Source organism: Orbicella faveolata, unplaced genomic scaffold (assembly GCF_042242905.1).
Source record: "Orbicella faveolata isolate gen_17 unplaced genomic scaffold, um_ofav_v1 contig_34, whole genome shotgun sequence".
NCBI lineage: Eukaryota > Metazoa > Cnidaria > Anthozoa > Scleractinia > Merulinidae > Orbicella > Orbicella faveolata.
The window spans coordinates 6,737,547-6,762,500 of record NW_028301563.1 but is presented as its reverse complement, the minus strand read 5'-3'; the positions used below and the strand labels follow the sequence as shown (position 1 = coordinate 6,762,500).

Genomic DNA, 24,954 nt, shown 5'->3' with positions numbered 1-24,954 from the left:
TACGCTTAACCCTCAATGGGAGCCACTTTCTTCATCTTTGTGAAACTCGTCGGTAAACAAAAATTAAAACTAAAAAGTTCGACCGCAGGCAAAGAGTTTCTAAGTTCACGAAGTTTTCTTCCACCATCTCTTCGACAACTGTGCCATCTTTCAAGGTCCGCAAATGCTGCATCACTTTAGCGTGGCTCACTACCGACATTTAGTCGGCATACGAGAAGTTTGCCAGTTTACGAGAACGTATTTCGCACATTTGTTACTACTTCGCATATTTGCTGGCTAAATTGAGGTAAAGCAATCTAATGGACCCAAGTTGGGTTCCGGGACCCGGTGACTTCTTTTTTCTTTCTGCGTTTTTTGTTTTTGTTTTCTTTTTTTCTTTTTTTCTTTTTTTGTTGCTGTTGTTTATTTTGGTTGAGTTTGTTGTTGGTTCTCTAGCTACTCTGCTCCGAGAGGTTTCTCTCCGGATACTCTAGTTTTCCCCTCTCCTCAAAAACCAATATTTCCACATAACAATTCGATCCTGGATTAATGCACGTGCATTTCTGAACGAGTTCTTGTGAACTCCCTGGTGTTCCTTGGTTAAACAAATTACATATTTACATACATATACATTTTTTTTTTTCATTACACTTACATAACATTTGGTGTTATCAAAGAGGCTTCCATGTTCTTGCACTTCTTGTAGTGGGCACAAAAAGACAGTCTAGATTAAGATACCAAAGAGGTGAAAACAAGGAAGGATTCAATTGGTTTTCTCATTTTTGTAACAAGTATAACCCGAGGTCATTAAAATAACTTGCACAACTGAAATAACCCGAAAGCCACATATGTCCGCAATAAGAACATTTTTTAGCTGTGGTTATTGATATTGTTGCTGTTGTTGCTGTTGTTGTTTTGGCTTCGGAAGCAAATTGTCATTCTCAAAATAGCCTTGTACTCTCCTCTGAACTGCCTATTCGTGGCACCATATATGAGGGGATTGATGGTACTACTCAAATAACCCAAGAACGCGTATGTAAGGTACGCCTGTCGCGGCAAAGTGTGTTCCCCGCGCGCGGCGTCAATGTGATCGATGACAGAGATAGGAAGCCAACAACATGTGAAGCCGACCATTACTGCCGCTAAAGTCTTGGTCACTTTTGCTTCTTCCACGTTCGCTCTCAGTTCCTGAAGGTTATTTTCCGCCGAGAAAACTTGATTTGATCTAGATACTGTGCGGAATACTTTCGCGCAGCAAATTGTGATTATAGTTAAGGGTGCTGCGACGTAAACGCTCTCAATAAAGACAGTATATGCAATATTGCTTTCAAATGTGTACAAACACATCGCTTTGCCCGGCTGGAATTCAAATCTCCCGTTCTTGATGAAAATTGGAGGTAATGATCCAACGAGAGCCGCGCACCAAACAACAGCAATGTACAGCAAACTTCTCTGTTTTTTGAACAACACCGCGTACTTTTCTGGTTTGACAACGCAGAAATATCGACTAACTGCAATTAATCCCATAGTCAGAAGAGAAGCCAGTGCAAATGTCAATACTGCAAAACCGTGAAAGCGACAAAAACTTTCCCCAAACATCCAGCGGCCGCGAAACAGAGTTGCAACTGAAAAAGGCATACAGAGGGTAGACATGAGAATATCGGTTACACCAAGTGCTATCACAAACATGTTGGCAAGCGTACGAAGTCTCTGGTTTCTGTACACGGCGTAACAAGTTAGAAGATTGCCAAAGAAGGCCACAATATCAATAACAGCAAACAAAACTGTTTCGGTCCACTCTAGAGTCTTTGTTCTCGTGGCAAGCTGCACAGAAAGCGATTGCTTCATGACTTTTAACGTTCACGGTCAGCGAAGATATTCGCGTAATTGGTTTTTGAGGCAAAAAAACGTTAGAAGCTATTTAGTTGTTGTAACACTGGAGGTCGTTGTCACTCAACTGAAAGAGCAGCTGTTACCTGCTGTCGTTTGTAAGTGATCGCATACATGATAAGAACCATGATAGGGTCACTTCACTTGACGGCAGCACCTGCCTTGTCTTATTTTTAAGCTTCTATTCGTCACTGGCCATAATTTATTTTAAAATGTCTTTAGCTGAGATGTTAAATTTGACATGTCATTTAGCTCCTGGCCATTAATTATTAATAGGGAATTAAAGTCATTAAGGGGTTTAAGTAAACCACGACGGCAACAGCAAAGGCAACTGCAACGTTGCTAAACAAGAGGTTCAATGAGCATAACAATGGCTGTGCATGCGCACGTGCGTTATAATTCTTGGTACATTTTTTTTGCCGTCCTCTGCAAAATAACAACGTGAAATGACCAAATTCTGCGTTGTCTGGAGAACGTGAACCACGACGGCTAATTTCTTAAATTTTTTATTTTGAATTAATCAATGTGTCCTAGATTCAGTATCGTGATGGCTTTGGCAGTGATAAACAAATTAAATGACTCTAGAGTACAATGAGATTCGTAGGTAAAATATAAACTCATTCTTTAATCGACGTTGTCCTCGACGTCGCTGTCGTGGTTTCTTAACCTCCTTCGACGGCGACGCTGTGGAAAACATCGATTAAAAAAGGAATTGCCCACGGCTGAATGTCACGGCATCTCTTAAGTCTTTAGTTTGTTTCTCTTTATCGAAACTACCACGAGACTTAATAATATAGAACACGGCGTTAAATTAGAAAAGAAATTTTAAAAATTAGCAGTTGAGGTTGATGTTCTCCAGAGAGCACAGAAGTCGGTTATTTCACGACGTTAGAGAACTTAAGAGCCACTGTCTATAAATATAGACCGATTTTGCTCCTTTTTTTGCTCATTGATTGGCGCCCTAGCTAGAAAACTAACGGACTGTAGTTAGTTTCTGTTAATACAGTTCTTTGTAGAATTTTGCGAAAAACGATTTCGCCCGCGATCATGTGGGCTCAAAATCTACTTCCAGTACCTATGCTGAACTTTCTGAATATTTGATCGCATCGCAGAACACACAACAACTGTATCTTTGAATGATTTATATGTTCAGCTCAGGTCTTCATGATACCACCGAATGAAAAACAAATATAACAAATCGAAGTTTTTTTTTAATTTTGCAATAACACAAGGGAAACAATACTTACAATACTAATTACGAACAATACACTGTTTAGACTACTTACAGCAACATACTATTCTTACATTATATTGCTCTAATTATTTACACTATTTACATTACAATATCTACAGGACTTACAGTACACTACTAACAAATACATTAACGACCCGGGGCAAAAAAAGGAGAAAAATAGATAATTATCATTACAGCTTGAAGTTGTACTATAAAAACAAAAACTGACCAAAGGCATGTGGTACATTATAGCTAAAGTGAGCTATGCGCATGACAGGAGATTAGAAATAGACAAATGGGTAAGAGATAAATACAGGTGGATATAGAAAATATAATCTAAAATATTAATTAAATCCTCAAATATCCTGCAAGAGGTTTCCATTTCTTTGTTTCTCCACTTTTTATTTCTATCTCATATTGTGATTTTAGTGTGCATATGAAATGCTTAAGATTTGGATGATCTTCTTTTGTTTTAGGGAGCCATATGTGCCGATATCGTGCTAAGGGAAAGCCGCAATTGATAAGAAGCACAAATTGAGAGATATCTGGCCTCAGACCCAAAGCAGTAATATTTGTCAAAGTATAATCTCTAGGAAGTAAATTTAAGTTTTTCAGCCATTCAGTAACTTTATTCCAAAAGTCAGATGTTTAGTGGCATGACCACAAAATGCTGTTGTTGTTGTCACTTTTCCAACAGACTTATATTGGGTCTATCAATCTTAAACATTTATTTCCAATACAATTTATGTTTTCGTAAAAAAGTCATAGGTATAAAACTTCTTAAATATGGTTATGTAGTCAGTCCTTTTTTAAAAACAAAATTGGAGTAATGTTTAAACTCTGTTATTATTTATAATATTATTTGTATATGTTGTATTTGTTAGAAGGCAGTGAATGATTACATTAAAAACAAAGCTATAGGCATATAACTAGTTAAATATTGTAGTGAAGTCAGTCTTTGTTACAAAATCGAAATAATGCTTAATCTTTGTTATTGATTCTACCATTAATTGTATTTGTATTTGTTATGGAAAGCAATCAATGATTACATTAAAAAAATCTCTTTCTTTCTTGCACTAGGCAAAGTACGAGATCACTTTACCTTTTAAGCATAAGTACCAAATTTTAGGTAGAGAGATCACACGAATAAGGGATCTGATCGCCTCACAAAAAAATTGTTGTTAAAAAAGGTTTTCCCAATAATACACTTCTGCAGCTTTTCACTGTACATCACAGTTAGATCTTGTCACTGTGAAAACAAAAGAAGTAAGGGTGTTTCAATTTTGATTCTTCGGAAGCTTCGGAAGCTTTCAGCCATGATAGCAAAAAATTCATCCAAATTTCTAGCAACCTTTGTTAACCTGATGTGGAGAATCTTTTTATCCACTTCAATTTTTGCGGAACTGAAACACTTTTTGATCGGAATAAGAAATGAATAGACAAGTACGTTTACTTTCTTTCTTCGTGACATTTTCAACACCAGTCGATGATTTCGAGTCAACTGATATGCGTTGTTCAGCAGAGTACTGAGTTGCTATCAAGTCTGCTAGGGCTCTAGCACGTCCAAGCTCTACAACATTAAGAGCATTCTTAGGATTTCCAGCATCACAAAACAATCCATTGAGGCTTCTGGTAGGGAAAAACGTACTCGTCTGCAAATGATATCTTCATTTGATCGCTGCCTTGAAGATAACCTCACATTTTTTCGGACTTTTCAATACTTCGAAACAAAAGGGAAAAAGCTCCTTCAAAGTTCTTCTGTGATAACTTCGTCAATGTAAGATTACAATAGCACAAAAACTCACTTTCAGCGTTCCCAATATCTTTACTTGTTGAAAGTGCCTTCTCAAGATATTCTTCGGCCACGTCATGATCGCCAAGAGATTGACACAGTCGCCCAAGATCCCGGTAACTTAAGGCCTCTACTCTTCTATGACCAATTTCAACTGCAATCACCAGTGCTTTCTCAAAGCAGGCTTTGGCTTTCACTTTATCACCGAGGGATTGAAAAAAATTACCTTCCGTTCGGTAACAATCTGATCGCAAGTGCTTTGTCGCAATATGATTTTCTCTTTCTATATTCTCCAAGCTCAACAAAGACAGCTGCCAGGTTTAGGCATGTTCTTAATTGTCCTTCTCTTTCACCAATTTCCATTTCGATCGCGAGTCCTTTCTCATGATATTCTTCAGCCTTGCGATATTCACCAAGACAATGAAACAGAGTTCCTAGATTTCCATGAGATCTTTGTTCTCCTACTCTGTCACCAATTTCCACGCTGATCGCGAGTGCTTTCTCGTAATACTCTTTAGCCTTGACGTATTCACCGAGAGCATAAAAAAGAGGTCCTAAATTTCCATAACAAGTTGCTCTTACAGCTTTGTCACCAATTTCCATGTTGATGGAAAGCGCTCTCTCGTAATATTCTTTAGCTTTGAAATATTCACCGAGAGATTGAAACACCTTTCCTAAGCTTCCATAACATACTGCTTCTCCTACTTTGTCACCAATTTGCATGCTGATTGCAAGTGCTTTCTCGTAATATTCTTTAGCCTCGACATATTCTCCGAGAGAACGAAGCACACTTCCTAGATTTGCACAACATGGTGCTTCTCCTGCTCTATTACCCATTTCCATGCTGATCGCAAGTGCTTTCTCGTAATGTTCTCTAGCCTTGACATATTCACCGATGGAATGTAACTCATTTCCTAGCTCTCTATAAGCACATTCTTCTCTTCTTTTATCAGTCGGTTGTATGACAGGGATTGGTCTCTCAAGAAGTTGTTTTGCATCAGCATACATCTTTTGGCGCCGATACATCTGTGCCAGTAGTATGCTAAGCCGGCCTTCTTCGACTGTATCACAACACCCGCGATAAATAGCGAGAAGTCTCCTGCCGTATGCCATTGCATTTGTATGATCGCTAACACTGCGTACGCGTCAAACATGGTGTAATAGATCTTTTTGTGAATTAGTTGGCATAATTGCTTTCCTTTTCTCTGTGCTTTGTTACTGAGAAAAACCAAGCTTTCCTTGCATAACTCGATGGCTTTTAAAGCATAACCAATATTGAGAAGAAAGGTAGCAACAACTAAGCCTATACTGATGGCTTGTATAATTTCTTCTTCGTAATTCATGACGCTTTCCTCCTTATGCCTAAGCTTGTAACTAAAAAAATAAATCGACAAAGGCTGAGGGTAGAATATTGCCGTATTACGTAATGAAAGTTGTGTCATTACGAACAAAAGTGTAGGGACTTGAAAAAGCCAAGGTTGAGCGAATTAGCATTCTAAATCTGTGCGTAAATTCATTTCGGATCCATGTAAAAGTTCGTCTTCTCTATTTTATACTTGACATTTCCTTTTCGCTTTTAAATTAAGTCAGCTCAAGAATACGATTTTTACTCCTTTTTTAAATAATAATTTTTAGATTGCGATATTGTGATAATCTTTGATTATTGTTTATAGTAGATTTTTAACTTTTAGTACACTTAAGAGGGCAACAAATTTATTAGTTGATAAACTATTACGTGTCACCCTCGATAAATAAAGTTCTGATTTGATTTGATTTGATTTGATTTGAAACCACAAAAAGTTGGAATGTTCGAATCAACTTTGGCTATAGTAAACTTTTCATGAGTACATTCAACCTTGTCAAAAGCTGGAGTGATTATTCAGGTTCATAAGTGAATAAAGAAGTCAAGAAGAGAGAAATTTCAAAAGTGGCGTTTCATTTTGCCGTTTTCTTTCCCTGCAACACTGAAATTAATCCAACACAAAATAGACAAAAAATTATCCTTGTCGCCGCATGTACTCATGTTCTCCGTTCAGCCATAAACGGCTAAACATTTAGTGCAAAAGTCTCCCATTTGCCGCAGGCATTTACCGTGAACGTATTACTTAAATACCCCTCTAATAACATGAGGTTTTTTCTGAACTTCACGGTAGCATTTCGCTTGTTTCAGACTTATTAAGGTAACTTGCAAGCGCTGCTCTGAAATATTTAAATCTTTGCCAAACAATATTTCCCCTTTCTAGTTAAACGCGTAAATATTTAATCAAAATTAGGGCACACAATTCCAGACAAGTCGTACTCACCAAGTCAATGTCGGAATAACAGTCTGAAGACGAGCTTGTATTCCTTACATGAAGTGAACTTTACTGTCAGGTTTGTTATACGATGTTTGCTTTGGAAAGTAAAACTGGATATCTGCCAATACGTCATAAAATCAGACGTTGCAAGAGGAAATTAGAAAATGAAAGTTTCAATTTCGTCATTTCAGATTTTACATTTTCCAAAAAACGAAAATTTTGAAATGCTTTGTTTTACCTATCTAAAAGCAATGACGAAGACTACCCCGAGGACAATGCCTAGTAAAAAAATGAATTTATATTTTACTTTAAAATTTCGCAGTTGCTTACGTCTGTTCAGTGCATCTATTGCTTAAGTTAAGGTGTAACACCAGCGTTTAATTTCAAATAAAAATGTAAAATTTGCTACGTCATCGGATTCGAAATTATCCGGATTCACCGTCCACACGTTATCGGATTCGTTGCAGATTTATTTTTTTCCACTCTGGAGAGCGAATTCGCCGCCGAATTCGCCGGATGCGTGTGGACGGAAGCCGCATCCGGAAAGAAAAAGTTGCGGATTCAAAAATATCCGGATACCTGTGGCGGGGCCTTAGTCATTTCAAGTTGTTGTTTTGCAGAGGATGGCAAAGAAATGTACAAATAAACTCTTGGTCTTCGGCCATCGTAGGTTGATTAAACATATAAAACAAACAACGGTGACTCAGTGGGACTACCAAAATGTCAAAATGGGACCATTTTGACATTTTGGCCTCCGGCAAGACTGACTACCATTGTAAGGTTAAAGAGACCTTATTTATTCAGGGGCTGCAGCCAGGATTGAATGCCAATCCAGGAGCCATAATCGGGGACGGAGACCGTAAGCGCGCGCCATTTCTAGTATTGGGGTTGTCCCCATGATATGGGACAATAATTCTATTTTTAGAACAAATTGCGCCATCGCCTGCGGCACACGCGCGTACATGCTGCGAGGAGTTTTGCGGATGTCGCGCGGGAGAAATGGCGTCCGAAATTCCAGAAATTTTTCATGTTTTTGGCCCACAACTCAACGCGTTTACGTCTGTTGGGATTTTGCTTAAGTATTTTCGTCGTAAGCCGCTCCAGTTTGAGTGAAGTAAGACAGTGTAGAATTTAGGTATGTTTCGCTGACCAAGTTGTGTTTCGACAGATGCTTCTTTTGCATGAGCTGTACATTACTCCACTTTAAATTTCACATATGTTGAAGATTAACAGCTTTTCCATTACACAGCAAAAAAACTAGCTGAATATATTTAGACATAGCAGAGCTTCAGGACTTCATAGTTTCCTAGCTCCTCTCGCCACACGCTTGCGAGGAATTTGTCAGTCTATCGCGACCGAAAAGTAAAACAAAATAATTGCTAGTTTGAGTTTCGCTTGAACTGTAAGCAACGCTTGATGTTTCATTAAGGCCCAATAACTTTACGTTCGTAGATACTGCTCAGTTTTATTCGTGTAAAAATCCAGTAAATTCTCTGTTGTCGATGAATGAGAACGCCCGCCGATGCGTGTTTTGTACAGGCAGTAAACATAACAAATTGTACTTCCGCCGCACTTTCGTGTGAAAGCGTACATCGAACTCAAACAACAACTCTATAGTTTTTAAAGATGTTTAAGATTGATAAATGTTTGAGAACATATTAAAAGCTAAGCTGAAAATATGTGAATAAAGCAGAAATAATCAGCAAAGTTACGATGACGCTTTCTTTAATCAACTTGGAATAACGATTTCGATTTTGTTAATCGAGTTATCACAACTCCTTGTCTATTTTTATTTTCGCAGTGTAAAACTTCGCTATGCTTATGTTGAAGAAACACACATGATATTGGTAGCCTTTTTTGCGTTCGTGAAATTTGTTACAGCATTTCAGCACAAAAGATAACGAAAGAAATCTTTGTCGAGATCTGTTGACAATTAAAAACACCGACTCGGACTTGAAAGTGCACGAGCTCCACTATGCAAATGACCTAATGTACGGGTCAGACTTTCCTTTCAAAAACTTTTGCAAACTCACCAAACAAGCAGAAACAATAAGAAACCATCAAAACAGGTTTTGGTTATGATTAACCATTGTCTAAGAAACTCATAAATTAACTCGATACCAGAGTAGAGAGTTTTCTTGCTATATTCTTAAGTCAGAACAAACGCAAAAACAAACGCGTAAGCTTACAACTAGCGTGAGCAGATCTTATTATTCATTTCCAGCGCGAGATTGAAGTCTTGATTTCGACCCTGAAAAACCCACCTTTTCCGTTAGCTCAGAGCATAAAACTACATATAAGCGCCCTGGTTCGTATTCCCTGCCTTATTCCCTGCCATCGCTGTGAAAAATACGCGAGAGAATCTCTCGACTCTCACCATTTGATCACGCAACGTGACAACATCCACGCGAGAGCCCCCGACATGTGCGTGAATCCGCGCGGATATATGACGTCAGGATGGCGCAATTTGTTCTAAAAATAGAAAAATTGTCCCATATCATAGGTGCGCGCGAATCCCGAGACTTACGGTCTCCGTCCCCGATTATGGCTCCTGGCCAATCTCAGCATTGAAAAGCTTTTACTTTATTAGTAAAACTTTTCCATTGTTCACTTTACAGACAGTTTCCGTTTGAAACGCCTTAAATTTCTACTGCAGAAGTTTTTCTGTCTAGGTTCCAGACCCCAACTGATACAGTATAAATAGCTTTCCAAAAATTTTAACGGTTATACTTTTGAAAATGTATCCATACGAAAAGTCATGTTCCTAAAATGCCTGTTTTTAAAACGTTTATCACCGCCGTTTGTTTTATATTTTGAAATGTACAAAGTTTATATCGCACGTGCACAGCCATTGTTCTGCTCATTAAACCTTTTGTTTGGTGGCGTTCCCGTTGCTGTTGTCATGGTTTTCTTAAGGTCCCTAATGTAAAACTTTCTGTATATTTTCTTTTATATCTATTAAAACAGTCGTAGTTGCTGCCATTGCTATTATCTATTTATGTTCTACACCGCACACAAAGTTTAATTCATACTAGAGATGACAGAAGCATCTGCCGCAGCATCATTGTTATTGAGAGTGTTGTGTTTTTCTTTAAATGTTTATTATATCGTTGCTATTATCCAGAGCAAATGCTTTCTCACAACTGGCTTTGAAAAGAAATGTATGCAAAGCTATAGGGAGAATTTATATTATGAGCACTAGACTGTCAAGCGCCTAATAAATACTGTTTTTATTACTACTGACAGATTGAAAACTTCAATATAGCTGCAGCAGGAAAAGGTACCTCTATCCCTTTTTATTTTTTAAGCCCGACTCGCATATACATTAGTGGTTTCCATATGTCATAGGACCACATCAAATTTGGAAATAATTGCAGCTGGCCGAGTCCAATTTGGCAGTCAGCAGAATTTTTTTTTTTTTTTTTTTTTTTTTTTTTGAGATAAGCCTTAAACGCTTTGTATTTTTGTGCCCTCGCGGAGCAAAGTTTCCTTCGAGGTACAACGGCCTTCAAATCTAGTTGACCCGAGATCGGTTCCGGAACCCACCGACTTCTTTTTCCTTTCTGATTTTTCTTTTTACAAGGAAGAGTGGCTCCATTTAGAATGAGTCAATCCGTCAAAGCGATGCAGACCATTTGTTGTTATCAACGAGGCTTCCATGTTCTTATACTCCATGTAGTGGTCACAAAACGTTCGTCAAGATAGAGATACAATGGAAGTGAAAATAAGGAAGGATTCAATTGTTTTTCTCAGTTTAAGACTGCTGTTATACCAATTATAACCGGAGGTCATTATAAGATAGCTTGTATAGCTGGAATAACCCGAAAGCCACATATGTCCCCAGTACACACATATCTTTAGCTGTTGTTGTTGTTATTGTTGTTGTTGTTGATCTGGCCTTGGAAGCAAGCAATGGATCTCAAAATAGCCTTGTACTCTCGTCTGAATTGCTTGTTCGTAACGCCATATATCAAAGGGTTGATGGTACTACTCAAATAAGCCAAGAACGCATATGTAAGGTACGCCTGTCGCGGCAAAGTGTGTTCCCCGCGCGCGGCGTCAATGTTATCCATGACAGAGATAGGAAGCCAACAACATGTGAAGCCGACCATAACTGCGGCTAAAGTCTTGGTCACTTTTGCTTCTTCCACGTTCGCTCTCAGTTGCTGAAGGTTGTTTTGCTGTGAGAAAACCTGATTTGATCTAGATACTGTGCGGAATACTTTGGCGTAGCAGATTGTGATTATAGTTAAGGGTGCTGCGAGGTAAACGCTCTCAATAAAAACAGTATAAGCAATATTGCTTTTAAATGTGTACAAACACATCGCTTTACCCGGCTGGAATTCAAATCTCCCGTTCTTGATGTAAATTGGAGGCAATGATCCAACGAAAGCCGCGCACCAAACAACAGCAATGTACAGCAAAGCTCTTTGTTTCTTGAACAACACAATGTACTTCTCTGGTTTCACAACACAGTAATATCGGCTAACTGCAATTAATTCCATGGTGCCCATGGAGACCATTCCAAATGTCAATGCTCCGAAACCGTGGAAACGACAAAAACTCTCACCAAACATCCAGCGGCCGTGAAACAAAGTTACAACTGAAAACGGCATACAGAAGGTGGACATCAGAATATCGCTTACACCAAGTGCTATCACAAACATGTTGGGAAGCGTACGAAGTCTCTGGTTTCTGTACACGGCGTAACAAGTTAGAAGATTGCCAAAGAAGGCCACAATATTAATAACACCAAACAAAACTGTTTCAGTCCACTCTAGAGACTTAGTTCTCGTGGCAAGCTGCACAGAAAGCGATTGCTTCATGACTTTTAACGTTCACGGTCAGCGAAGATATTCCTGCTTTTTGGGGCAATAAACGTTAGAAACTATTTAGTTGTTGTTACACTGTAAGTCGTTGTCAACTGAGAGAGCAGCTGTTACCTGGTGTCGTTTGTAAGCGATTACGCACTTGATAGGATTGACATCAGTTTATGCGTCTGTCTTGTTATTTATCATGAATTTCGTCCTAACATTGTCAAAGTAGCTGTGGATCCACAAGGCGATAGCCGAGTGGATCTACAGACTACTGTGACAATGTTATGACAAAATTCATTGTCAATAACAGGACACACCCAAGCAAAACTGAGTTCAATTTGTCTTTCACTATAAAAAAACAAGCGCATCACATCGTATAAATTATAAATTCATGAGTCTGTCTGTTTATTGACAATGAAAATTATATTAGCCAATGGGTGCGCGAGAATTTCTGCAGTTATTGTAAAACTGCTTGTCAGCAGCACCTGCCTTTTCTTATTTTTAAGCTTCTATTCGTCACTGGCCATAATTTATTAAAAGCCATTGGTTAGATGTCCACAGTTAGTTTAGGAAACTTTCACTCATCTGGGAAGTTTAATTTGACATCTTATCTAGTTCCTCGCATTATTAAATGGAGAATTAAGGTAGCCCCGAGGAAAACATTGACTAAAAATGAATTACCCACGAAAGACGCGATAGCCTTTAAGTCTTAAGTTTTAGTTCCTTTGTCTAAACTATCACGAAACTGAGTATAGAACACGGCGTTGAATTAGAAAAGAAATTTTAAATATTAGCCTTCGTGGTTCACGTTCTCAAGACAACGCAAAATTCGGTTATTTCACGACGTTAGAGAGCTTAAGCAATGACGACGGCGACGGTGACCCTGAGGACAACGCTTAGTAAAAAATGAATTTGTATTTGACCTGCGAATTTCGCAGTTGCCTAGATCTGGTCAGTCCGTCCGTTGGTTTCACAACTTGCTCAAGCTAAATATGTAACGCCAGGGTTCAATATTCCAAATTAAAAATACAAAAAATTATCCTCCGTCGTTCGCGTCTTCTAAAATACGTAGAACTTAGTCATTTCACGTTGTTGTTGTTGTGCAGAGGACAGCAAAGAAATGCACAAGACTTATAACGCACATGCACAGAGATGGTGCCGTTTGTTTAGGCACCGGCCACACTACGCCGGCGAAATTTGAAAACGCAGCCTTATTCAGGTCTACCATCCACCTAATCCGTCACGAAAATGCTCTACAAACCGGAGAAAATTTAAAACGCTGGCTTTTCGTTTTCCGTGTGGACGAAAAACATTTTGAAAACGGGGCTTTTCAAAACAATGACCTTACGAAAATTATGCAATTTCCCTGTCCCAGTTTTTAGCTAATTATATAGCTGCATCAAAATCCAATATTGCCAACAGATCTATTTTTTATTAATTTTTGCCAACTGTCCAAATTTGAAATAAATTGGATAGTTTTTGCTCGAACGTTTAGTTTAGCTTTGAAAAAACTGTCCAATTTGAGAAAAATCTGGATACTTTCCATCAACCAATCAAATGTCAAGATAAATAAAAGAACCGAGAATTGGCCAATCAGGTTGTAGCTATTATCACTGCCATCAAACGTCAGCGGGTGAGTTTTATTATGTTTTGATAATGGCGGAATTTCCCGACTTTTCTCTTCACCTTTTTGACGTCTCAAACTTTCAAATGGAGTCTTCAGCTAGGTTTCCAGAGATAGAGGCTACTGATTTACTCGAGATGAGGGAGAATAATCAGAACAAGAACACTCAAAGAAGCACAAACACCTGAATTAAAGTGCTTGACCTGTAGCGTGCTGAGCGAAGCGAAGTGAGAAAGCTTGACGAGATTCCGGAAGACAAGCTTGACGACATTCTTTGCCGATTTTATGCAGAGATAACAAAGCAAAACGGGGATGAATACGAGCCAGATAGCCTTGCTGTTATGCAAGGTTCCTTAGACCGCCATCTAAAGAACAACGGCAAGAGTTACAGCATACTACGAGACCGCAGGTTTGCCAAGTCAAGACAGCAACTAAATGCTAAAGCCAAGCAGCTTCGAGAGAAGGGCTACGGAAAAAAGAAAACTACTGCTGATGCTCTGAATAAGGATGACGGAGAGTTTCTGTGGCAGTCTGGCGAAATTGGAAAGCACTCTGCACGAGCGTTAATCAACGTGAATTTCAAGAATGTAACAGAGCACTTCGGGCTGCGTGGACGACAGGAACATTACTCAATGCAAATCGAGGATTTGCAACTAATTACCAGCCCAGACAACTCAGTCAAGTACGTAAAATTCAAAGAGGGTCCTACCAAGACAAGACAAGGTGGCTTAAAGGTGAAGCACAGGGCTGTTCATCCGAAAATGTTCGCAACGGGCGACGAAAGATGTCCAGTCATGTTGTTTGAGGAGTTAATTCAAAGGTGAGACCATGTTGTTGTCAAATAAAATAAGCTAGCAGATGGACAATTTCACTTGGGAGAAATCCCTACATAGCGAAAGAGTAAACATATTCCCGCGAAGCAAAACTGTGATGAAATGGGAAAGAAAATATATCTTTGTATATACCTCGTCACATCTCTGAGATTTGGAAAACTCCCTACATGGATCAACACTAATAAACTCCCAATATTTTTCTTGTGCTGGACTATTTTATCTTTTCTTTTCGGACTTTTCGTAATGAAAAGTTGTTCGATTGATTAGCCTTAAAGCTAACAAACTTCTGACAAAGTACCTGTCAGATATATAAATAATTGTCTCAATACTTATTTCTGTATAGACTTATTTTAGAAATGTTTGAAATACCAGTGTACATTGTACCATGAAGTATTTATAATTCAATCACAGACGACCTCCTGAAATTAGAAACAAAGGTCCATTGTATCTTACTACCATTTCCAAACCAAAGGGGTCAGTGTGGTTCAGTCGGCAACGCATGGGGAAGCACAAGATAGGGGAAATAATGAAGTCGATGGCCAAGAAGTCTGGTTTGTCAGCTTCTACTGGAAAAAAGTTCACCAACCACTCAAGCCTGAAGACTTGTGTGCAGAAGCTCAAAAGTGCGGGAGTCCCACGAGACCAGATTATCAATGTAACAGGCCACCGCAATGTTATGAGCCTCGCCTCGTATGAGGGGTACGACGAGAACCAATGCAGACAGCTCTCATTCATTACAAGCGGGAACAATCCTAAAAATGATGAGTCCAAAAGCAACCCCTCCCCCATTCAGCCTCATAATAATAGTGTGGTGAATAACACATTCACTGGGACAGTGAATTTCTTTGGTGGATTTGGGTCCCCAGGTATGCCTGGACCCTCTACCCTGTCCCCCCAGATGTCACCAAATTCCAGGAAGCCCTGGAAAAGGCTGGAAGTATTGGCAGATTCTGATGAAGATTAATCTTGATATGAATTTCAGTGAAAGCACTTACTTCATTACATGGATTAATTAAAGTACCTGTCTAAATTTTATTTGAGGCACCTATTTTATATTCAGGTTCTTACAATCGCCTTGTATCAAACTTTTCCATTGTGATCGTATTTAATCTTGTCGGTTGTTATTTATTGTGAAATTGCTGCAGTCAATACCCACATAGGTTCATCTGTTTTTGGATGCCATATAATTAATAGGTAATAGGACTGCATGCTTGTCCAATTTGGAAATAATTGGATTCAAAAAATTCCTCGGACTGCCAAACTGAGCTCGGCCTTCGGCTTCGTCCAATTTTGGCAGTCCTCGGAATTTTTCTCATCCAATTATTTCCAGATTGGACGGCATCTAGTCCTATTACATATAAAAACACAAATCCAAAATGACCGGTGATTGTTGGTAATTTTTAAATTTCTCCGGGGTAGTGTGGATGGGCCCTTAGCGACGTTACTGTTGTGGTTTCCTTTATGTAAAACCTTCTGTTTAATTTTTGCATATCTGTTGAATTTTTCTCAATTACTGCCATTGACGGTTAGTGTAATACTTTGCTATTTATATTCTACCGCGCACTATGTTCAATTCATTAAACTTAAGTGTTGACTTTTTCTTTAAATGTGTATCATCATTGTTGTTATCCAGACCAAATGTAAGATATGCAGTGTAAATAGAATTCTAAGGAAAATTTGTCACAACTGACCTTTAAAAGAAATATATGGAAAGCTGTAGGGAGAATTTATATTATAAGCACTAGACTGCGAGGAGCCTAATACATACTGCTTTTATTACTATTCCCTTGAAACTTTAATATAGCTGCGGCAGGAAAAGGTACCTCTATCTCTTTTTTTATTTTTTAAGCGCGACTCGCATGTACATTAATTAGTGGTTTGCATATGTCATAGGACAACATCAAATCTGGAAATAATTGCAGCAGGCAGAGTCCAATTTGGCAATCAACAGATTTTTTGAGATAAGGCTGAAACGCCTTGCTTTCTTTTGCCCTCTCGGAACAAAGTTTCTTACGTGGTACAACGGCCTTCAAATCTAGTGGACCCGAGATCGGTTCCTGAACACGCCGACTCCTTTTTTCTTAATTCCTCTTTAAAGGTTAAGTGGATAAATTTAGAGTGCCTAAATCCATCACAGCAATGCAGTCCATTTGGTGTTTTCAACAAGGCTTTCATGTAGTTAGTCGTGATCGTCGTGATTGAGATTCAAAGGATGTGAAAATAAGGAGGGATTCAATCCACCAAAGGAAAAAAGATGGCGGCTGTACATTTTATCACGATGCCTTGCGAACCTAACACAGCCTAGCAGGCACAAAGAAAGCCAATTTTTTACAATATTTGTTCCTGTACTAAGAACAGTGAGAAGCCCAGGTTTGAAGGTTTTATAACGTTTCTGTACGTTTTTTAAAACGTTGTTAAGGTTTTCGGGCGCTAAGAACTGTGGGTAAATGTACCAGTCGCCATCTTTTTTCCTACGGAGGATTGATTTTCACAGTTTAAGACTGCTGTTGTAACAATTATAACCCGAGGCCATTATAAGATAACTTGTATACTACAGATATATCTTTAGCTGTTGTTGTTGTTATTGTTGTTGTTGATGTTGTTGTTGTTATTGTTGTTGCTGTTGTTCTGGCTTCGGGAGCAAACAATCATTCTCAAAATAACCTTGTACTCTCGTCTGAACTGCCTATTCGTTGCGCCATATATGAAGGGGTTGATGGTACTACTCAAATAAATCAAGAACGCGTATGTAAGGTACACCTGTCGCTGCAAAGTGTGTTCCCCGCGCGCGGCGTCAATGTTATCCATGACAGAGATAGGAAGCCAACAACATGTGAAGCCGACCATTACTGCTGCCAAAGTCGTGGTCACTTTTGCTTCTTCCACGTTCGCTCTGAGTTGCTGAAAGTTATTTTGCTGCGAGAAAACTTGATTTGATCTAGATACTGCGCGGAATACTTTCGCGTAGCAGATTGTGATTATAGTTAAGGGTGCTGCGACGGCAACGCACTCAATAAAGACAGTATATGCAATATTGCTTTCAAATGTGTACAAACACATCGCTTTACCGGGCTGGAATTCAAATCTCCCGTTCTTGATGTAAATTGGAGGCAATGATCCAACAAGAGCCGCGCACCAAACAACAGCAATGTACAGCAAACTTCTCTGTTTTTTGAACAACACCGCGTACTTTTCTGGTTTGACAACGCAGAAATATCGACTAACTGCAATTAATCCCATAGTCTGAAGAGAAGCCAGTCCAAATGTCAATGCTGCAAAACCGTCGAAACGACAAAAACTGTCACCAAACATCCAGCGGCCGTGAAACAAAGTTACAACTGAAAACGGCATACAGAAGGTGGACATCAGAATATCGCTTACACCAAGTGCTATCACAAACATGTTGGGAAGCGTACGAAGTCTCTGGTTTCTGTACACGGCGTAACAAGTTAGAAGATTGCCAAAGAAGGCCACAATATTAATAACACCAAACAAAACTGTTTCAGTCCACTCTAGAGACTTAGTTCTCGTGGCAAGCTCGACAGAAAGCGATTGCTTCATGACTTTTAACGTTCACGGTCAGCGAAGATATTCCTGCTTTTTGGGGCAATAAACGTTAGAAGCTATTTAGTTGTTGTTACACTGTAAGTCGTTGTCAACTGAGAGAGCAGCTGTTACCTGGTGTCGTTTGTAAGCGATTACGCACATGATAGGATTGACATCAGTTTATGCGTCTGTCTTGTTATTAATCATGAATTTCGTCGTAACATTGTCAAAGTAGCTTTGGATCCACAAGGCGATAGCCGAGTGGATCTACAGTTTACTGTGACAATGTTATGACAAAATTCATTGTCAGTAACAGGACACACCCAAGCAAAACTGAGTTCAATTTGTCTTTAACTATTAAAAAACAAGCGCATCGCATCGTATAAATTATAAATTCATGAGTCTGTCTGCTTATTGACAATGAAAATTATATTAGCCAATGGGTGCGCGAGAATTTCTGCAGTTATTGTAAAACTGCTTGTCAGCAGCACCTGCCTTTTCTTATTTTTAAGCTTCTATTCGTCACTGGCCATAATTTATTAAAAGCCATTGGTTAGATGTCCACAGTTAGTTTAGGAAACTTTCACTCATCTGGGAAGTTTAATTTGACATCTTATCTAGTTCCTCGCATTATTAAATGGAGAATTAAAGTAGCCCCGAGGAAAACATTGACTAAAAATGAATTACCCACGAAAGACGCGATAGCCTTTAAGTCTTAAGTTTTAGTTCCTTTGTCTAAACTATCACGAAACTGAGTATAGAACACGGCGTTGAATTAGAAAAGAAATTTTAAATATTAGCCTTCGTGGTTCACGTTCTCAAGACAACGCAAAATTCGGTTATTTCACGACGTTAGAGAGCTTAAGCAATGACGACGGCGACGGTGACCCTGAGGACAACGCTTAGTAAAAAATGAATTTGTATTTGACCTGCGAATTTCGCAGTTGCCTAGATCTGGTCAGTCCGTCCGTTGGTTTCACAACTTGCTCAAGCTAAATATGTAACGCCAGGGTTCAATATTCCAAATTAAAAATACAAAAAATTATCCTCCGTCGTTCGCGTCTTCTAAAATACGTAGAACTTAGTCATTTCACGTTGTTGTTGTTGTGCAGAGGACAGCAAAGAAATGCACAAGACCTATAACGCACATGCACAGAGATGGTGCCGTTTGTTTAGGCACCGGCCACACTACGCCGGCGAAATTTGAAAACGCAGCCTTATTCAGGCCTACCATCCACCTAATCCGTCACGAAAATGCTCTACAAACCGGAGAAAATTTAAAACGTTGGCTTTTCGTTTTCCGTGTGGACGAAAAACATTTTGAAAACGGGGCTTTTTCAAAACAATGACTTTACGATAATTATGCAATTTCCCTGTCCCAGTTTTTAGCTAATTATATAGCTGCATCAAAATCCAATATTGCCAACAGATCTATTTTTTATTAATTTTTGCCAACTGTCCAAATTTGAAATAAATTGGATAGTTTTTGCTCGAACGTTTAGTTTAGCTTTGAACAAACTGTCCAATTTGAGAAAAATCTGGATACTTTCCATCAACCAATCAAATGTCAAGATAAATAAAAGAACCGAGAATTGGCCAATCAGGTTGCAGCTATTATCACTGCCATCAAACATCAGCGAGTGAGTTTTATTATGTTTTAATAATGGCGAAATTTCCCGACTTTTCTCTTCACCTTTTTGACGTCTCAAACTTTCAAATGGAGTCTTCAGCTAGGTTTCCAGAGATAGAGGCTACTGATTTACTCGAGATGAGGGAGAATAATCAGAACAAGAACACTCAAAGAAGCACAAACACCTGAATTAAAGTGCTTGACCTGTAGCGTGCTGAGCGAAGCGAAGTGAGATAGCTTGAGGAGATTCCCGAGGACGAGCTTGACGACATTCTTTGCCGATTTTATGCAGACATAACAAAGCAAAACGGAGATGAATACGAACCAGATAGCCTTGCTGTTGTGCAAGGTTCCTTAGACCGCCATCTAAAGAACAACGGCAAGAGTTACAGCATACTACGAGACCGCAGGTTTGCCAAGTCAAGACAGCAACTAAATGCTAAAGCCAAGCAGCTTCGAGAGAAGGGCTACGGAAAAAAGAAAACTACTGCTGATGCTCTGAATAAGGATGACGGAGAGTTTCTGTGGCAGTCTGGCGAAATTGGAAAGCACTCTGCACGAGCGTTAATCAACGTGAATTTCAAGAATGTAACAGAGCACTTCGGGCTGCGTGGACGACAGGAACATTACTCAATGCAAATCGAGGATTTGCAACTAATTACCAGCCCAGACAACTCAGTCAAGTACGTAAAATTCAAAGAGGGTCCTACCAAGACAAGACAAGGTGGCTTAAAGGTGAAGCACAGGGCTGTTCATCCGAAAATGTTCGCAACGGGCGACGAAAGATGTCCAGTCATGTTGTTTGAGGAGTTAATTCAAAGGTGAGACCATGTTGTTGTCAAATAAAATAAGCTAGCAGATGGACAATTTCACTTGGGAGAAATCCCTACATAACGAAAGAGTAAACATATTCCCGCGAAGCAAAACTGTGATGAAATGGGAAAGAAAATATATCTTTGTGTATACCTTGTCACATCTCTGGATTTGGAAAACTCCCTACATGGATCAACACTAATAAACTCCCAATATTTTTCTTGTGCTGGACTATTTTATCTTTTCTTTTCGGACTTTTCGTGATGAAAAGTTGTTCGATTGATTAGCCTTAAAGCTAACAAACTTCTGACAAAGTACCTGTCAGATATATAAATAATTGTCTCAATACTTATTTCTGTATAGACTTATTTTAGAAATGTTTGAAATACCAGTGTACATTGTACCATGAAGTATTTATAATTCAATCACAGACGACCTCCTGAAATTAGAAACAAAGGTCCATTGTATCTTACTACCATTTCCAAACTAAAGGGGCCAGTGTGGTTCAGTCGGCAACGCATGGGGAAGCACAAGATAGGGGAAATAATGAAGTCGATGGCAAAGAAGTCTGGTTTGTCAGTTTCTACTGGAAAAAAGTTCACCAACCACTCAAGCCGGAAGACTTGTGTGCAGAAGCTCAAAAGTGCGGGAGTCCCACGAGACCAGATTATCAATGTAACAGGCCACCGCAATGTTATGAGCCGCACCTCGTATGAGGGGGACGACGAGAACCAATGCAGACAGCTCTCATTCATTATAAGCGGGAACAATCCTGAGTCCAAAAGCAACCCCTCCCCCATTCAGCCTCATAATAATAGTGTGGTGAATAACACATTCACTGGGACAGTGAATTTCTTTGGTGGATTTGGGTCCCCAGGTATGCCTGGACCCTCTACCCTGTCCCCCCAGATGTCACCAAATTCCAGGAAGCCCTGGAAAAGGCTGGAAGTATTGGCAGATTCTGATGAAGATTAATCTTGATATGAATTTCAGTGAAAGCACTTACTTCATTACATGGATTAATTAAAGTACCTGTCTAAATTTTATTTGAGGCACCTATTTTATATTCAGGTTCTTACAATCGCCTTGTATCAAACTTTTCCATTGTGATCGTATTTAATATTGTCGGTTGTTATTTATTGTGAAATTGCTGCAGTCAATACCCACATATAAGAATCTTGTGGAATAAGCACCGCAAATTTGCTGTTATATGTCACAAAATCCATTCAAAATAACAACAGATAACAAATGCTAGATATTTCTGTTAAGGGGATTAAATACACTTAAAGTATGTTGGTTCTTGCACTTTTTCAAACTTTTGTAATGTGAGTTTAATCAGTAGATTTTGTACCCAATGGTACGTGTTGAAAACTTTTATATCTGACATTCTTGATCCCAATGGATCACTTTCTTTATCACAAAGATTTATTAATTAAATAAGCGTAATATGTGGCAAAAAAACATTTTTGCATTTTCCTGTTTTCTCCAATATTTGAAGGTTCACACAGGATGCTGCATGTCTACGATTGATTTGAGTGTGATTTGCAATAAACACATCAGATATTCAAAGAAATGTGTATTTTCAAATTTCACTGCACCTTAGAGGGTCAAATATTTGCCATGTTCATCTATTTTTGGATACCATATAATTAATAGGTAATAGGACTCCATGCTTGCCCAATTTGGAAATAATTGGATTCAGAAAATTCCTCGGACTGCCAAAATTGGACGAGGCCGAAGGCCTCGTCCAATTTGGCAGTCCTCCGAATTTTTCGCATCCAATTATTTCCAGATTGGACGGCATGTAGTCCTATTACATTTACAAACACAAATCCAAAATGACCGGTGATTGTTGGTAATTTTTAAATTTCTCCGGGGTAGTGTGGACGTTACCGTTGTGGTTTTCTTTATGTAAAACCTTCTGTTTAATTTTTGCATATCTGTTGAATTTTTCTCAATTACTGCCATTGACGGTTAGTGTAATACTTTGCTATTTATATTCTACCGCGCACTATGTTCAATTCATACTGAAGATGGCAGAAGTATAAGTATTTGCCGAAACTTCTTTGTTAAACTTAAGTGTTGACTTTTTCTTTAAATGTGTATCATCATTGTTATTATCCAGACCAAATGTAAGATATGCAGTGTAAATAGAATTCTAAGGAAAATTTATCACAACTGACTTTTAAAAGAAATATATGGAAAGCTGTAGGGAGAATTTATATTATAAGCACTAGACTGCGAGGAGCCTAATACATACTGCTTTTATTACTACTCCCTTGAAACTTTAATATAGCTGCGGCAGGAGAAGGTACCTCTATCCCTTTTTATTTTTTAAGCCCGACTCGCATGTACATTAATTAGTGGTTTGCATATGTCATAGGACAACATCAAATCTGGAAATAATTGCAGCAGGCCGAGTCCAATTTGGCAATCAACAGATTTATTGAGATAAGGCTGAAACACCTTGTTTTCTTTTGCCCTCTCGGAACAAAGTTTCTTACGTGGTACAACGCCCTTCAAATCTAGTGGACCCGAGATCGGTTCCTGAACACGCCGACTCCTTTTTTCTTAATTCCTCTTTAAAGGTTAAGTGGATAAATTTAGAGTGCCTAAATCCATCACAGCAATGCAGTCCATTTGGTGTTATCAACGAGGCTTTCATGTACTTAGTCGTGATTGAGATTCAAAGGATATGAAAATAAGGAGGGATTCAATCCACCAAAGGAAAAAAGATGGCGGCTGTACATTTTATCACGATGCCTTGCGAACCTAACACAGCCTATAAGGCACAAAAAAAGCCAAATTTTTTACAATATTTGTTCCTGTATTAAGAACAGTGAGAAGCCCGGGTTTGAAGATTTTATAACGTTTCTGTACCTTTTTTAAAACGTTGTTAAGGTTTTCGGACGCTAAGAACTGTAAATGTACCAGTCGCCATCTTTTTTCCTATGGAGGATTGTTTTCACAGTTTAAGACTGCTGTTGTAACAATTGTAACCCGAGGTCATTATAACACAACTTGCACAATACAGATATGTCTTTAGCTGTTGTTGTTGTTATTGTTGTTGTTGTTGATGTTGTTGTTGTTGTTGTTGTTGCTGTTGTTCTGGCTTCGGGAGCAAACAATTATTCTTAAAATAACCTTGTACTCTCGTCTGAACTGCCTATTCATTGCACCATATATGAAGGGGTTCATGGTACTACTCAAATAAACCAAGAACGCGTATATAAGGTACACCTGTCGCTGCAAAGTGTGTTCCCCTCGCGCGGCGTCAATGTTATCCATGACAGAGATAGGAAGCCAACAACATGTGAAGCCGACCATTACTGCTGCCAAAGTCGTGGTCACTTTTGCTTCTTCCACGTTCGCTCTGAGTTGCTCAAGGTTATTTTGCTGCGAGAAAACTTGATTTGATCTAGATACTGTGCAGAATACTTTGGCGTAGCAGATTGTTATTATAGTTAAGGGAGCTACGACGTAAACGCACTCAATAAAGACAGTATATGCAATATTACTTTCAAATGTGTACGAGCACATCGCTTTGCCCGGCTGGAATTCAAATCTCCCGTTCTTGATGAAAATTGGAGGCAATGATCCAACAAGAGCCGCGCACCAAACAACAGCAATGTACAACAAAGCTCTTTGTTTTTTGAACAACACAGTATACTTTTCTGGTTTCACAACACAGTAATATCGACTAACTGCTATTAATCCCATAGTCTGAAGAGAAGTCATTCCAAATGTCAATGTTGCAAAACCGTCGAAACGACAAAAACTGTCACCAAACATCCAGCGGCCGTGAAACAAAGTTACAACTGTAAAAGGCATACAGAGGGTGGACATCAGAATATCGCTTACACCAAGCGCTATCACAAACATGTTGGGAAGCGTACGAAGTCTCTGGTTTCTGTACACGGCGTAGCAAGTTAGAAGATTGCCGAATAGGGCCACAACATTAACGACAGCTAACAAAACTGTTTCAGTCCATTCTAGATTCGTAGTTCTCGTGGCGAGCTCGACAGAAAGCGATTCCTTCATGACTTTTAACGTTCACGGTCATGCAGCGAAGGTATTCGCGTTAATGCTTTCTAAAGCAAAAAAACGTCAGAAGCTATTTAGTTGTCGTAACACAGGAAGCCGTTATCATACAACCTAAGAAGCAGCCCTGACCTGCCGTCGTTTGTTCACGCACATGATCAGGACTATGACAGGATCAAAACAGTCACTTGTCAGCAGCACCTGCCTTGTCGTGTTTTAAAGCTTCTATTCGTTAATGGCCATTGTTTATCAAAAAGTCATTAAGTAGGTGTCCACAGTTAGTTTATCCGGAACTTTCGCTCAGTTGGGAACTTTAATTTGACATTTAATAAGCTCCTCGCATTATTAATATGGGAATTTAAGTAGATACAACGGCGACTCCGAAGAAAATGTCGACTAAAAAATGAATTGCCCACAAATGTCGGGATATCTCTAAAGTCTTAAGTTTTAGTTTCTTT

The 24,954-nt window shown here is 39.0% G+C and overlaps 6 protein-coding genes across 6 annotated transcripts; 1 reads left to right on the top strand and 5 right to left on the bottom strand.

Annotated features, from left to right (window-relative positions):
- Positions 1 to 416: 416 nt before the first annotated feature.
- Positions 417 to 1,830, bottom strand: LOC110063645 (melatonin receptor type 1B-like). The gene has a single exon (XM_020770641.2). The coding sequence runs from the start codon at positions 1,825 to 1,827 to the stop codon at positions 850 to 852; it is 978 nt and encodes a 325-aa protein (XP_020626300.1). The 5' UTR covers positions 1,828 to 1,830; the 3' UTR covers positions 417 to 849.
- A 2,661-nt stretch (positions 1,831 to 4,491) lies between these two features.
- On the bottom strand, positions 4,492 to 6,008 carry LOC110063653 (uncharacterized). The gene is made up of 2 exons (XM_089272230.1): positions 5,122 to 6,008; positions 4,492 to 4,732 (listed from the first exon to the last, which is right to left on the bottom strand). The coding sequence occupies exons 1-2, from the start codon at positions 6,006 to 6,008 to the stop codon at positions 4,492 to 4,494; spliced, it is 1,128 nt and encodes a 375-aa protein (XP_089128356.1).
- Positions 6,009 to 10,406: 4,398 nt separating this feature from the next.
- LOC149104443 (melatonin receptor type 1B-like) lies at positions 10,407 to 12,056 on the bottom strand. Its single transcript, XM_089270911.1, has one exon. The coding sequence runs from the start codon at positions 12,016 to 12,018 to the stop codon at positions 11,050 to 11,052; it is 969 nt and encodes a 322-aa protein (XP_089127037.1). The 5' UTR covers positions 12,019 to 12,056; the 3' UTR covers positions 10,407 to 11,049.
- A 4,230-nt stretch (positions 12,057 to 16,286) lies between these two features.
- LOC149104442 (melatonin receptor type 1B-B-like) lies at positions 16,287 to 18,184 on the bottom strand. Its single transcript, XM_089270906.1, has one exon. It carries the CDS (start codon positions 18,025 to 18,027, stop codon positions 17,032 to 17,034), a length of 996 nt encoding a protein of 331 aa, XP_089127032.1. The 5' UTR covers positions 18,028 to 18,184; the 3' UTR covers positions 16,287 to 17,031.
- Positions 18,185 to 18,880: 696 nt separating this feature from the next.
- Positions 18,881 to 21,643, top strand: LOC149104441 (uncharacterized protein KIAA1958-like). Its single transcript, XM_089272229.1, has 3 exons — positions 18,881 to 18,917; positions 19,935 to 20,463; positions 20,887 to 21,643. Exons 1-3 carry the CDS (start codon positions 18,881 to 18,883, stop codon positions 21,428 to 21,430), a joined length of 1,110 nt encoding a protein of 369 aa, XP_089128355.1. The 3' UTR covers positions 21,431 to 21,643.
- A 1,028-nt stretch (positions 21,644 to 22,671) lies between these two features.
- Positions 22,672 to 24,588, bottom strand: LOC149104440 (melatonin receptor type 1B-B-like). The gene has a single exon (XM_089270904.1). The coding sequence runs from the start codon at positions 24,494 to 24,496 to the stop codon at positions 23,498 to 23,500; it is 999 nt and encodes a 332-aa protein (XP_089127030.1). The 5' UTR covers positions 24,497 to 24,588; the 3' UTR covers positions 22,672 to 23,497.
- Positions 24,589 to 24,954: the final 366 nt, after the last annotated feature.

Bases quoted from the DNA above. Each gene is read 5' to 3' on its own strand.
- LOC149104443 (XM_089270911.1), bottom strand. From the start codon at position 12,018: ATGAAGCAATCGCTTTCTGTGCAGCTTGCCACGAGAACTAAGTCTCTA.
- LOC149104442 (XM_089270906.1), bottom strand. From the start codon at position 18,027: ATGAAGCAATCGCTTTCTGTCGAGCTTGCCACGAGAACTAAGTCTCTA.
- LOC149104441 (XM_089272229.1), top strand. From the start codon at position 18,881: ATGACGACGGCGACGGTGACCCTGAGGACAACGCTTA. The intron at 18,918-19,934 runs GTAAAAAATGAA...GATTTTATGCAG, and splicing joins GACCCTGAGGACAACGCTTA to ACATAACAAAGCAAAACGGA. The intron at 20,464-20,886 runs GTGAGACCATGT...ATTCAATCACAG, and splicing joins TTTGAGGAGTTAATTCAAAG to ACGACCTCCTGAAATTAGAA.
- LOC110063653 (XM_089272230.1), bottom strand. From the start codon at position 6,008: ATGGCATACGGCAGGAGACTTCTCGCTATTTATCGCGGGTGTTGTGAT. The intron at 4,733-5,121 runs GTAATTTTTTTC...TTTCCCTACCAG, and splicing joins AGATTGTTACCGAACGGAAG to AAGCCTCAATGGATTGTTTT.
- LOC149104440 (XM_089270904.1), bottom strand. From the start codon at position 24,496: ATGAAGGAATCGCTTTCTGTCGAGCTCGCCACGAGAACTACGAATCTA.
- LOC110063645 (XM_020770641.2), bottom strand. From the start codon at position 1,827: ATGAAGCAATCGCTTTCTGTGCAGCTTGCCACGAGAACAAAGACTCTA.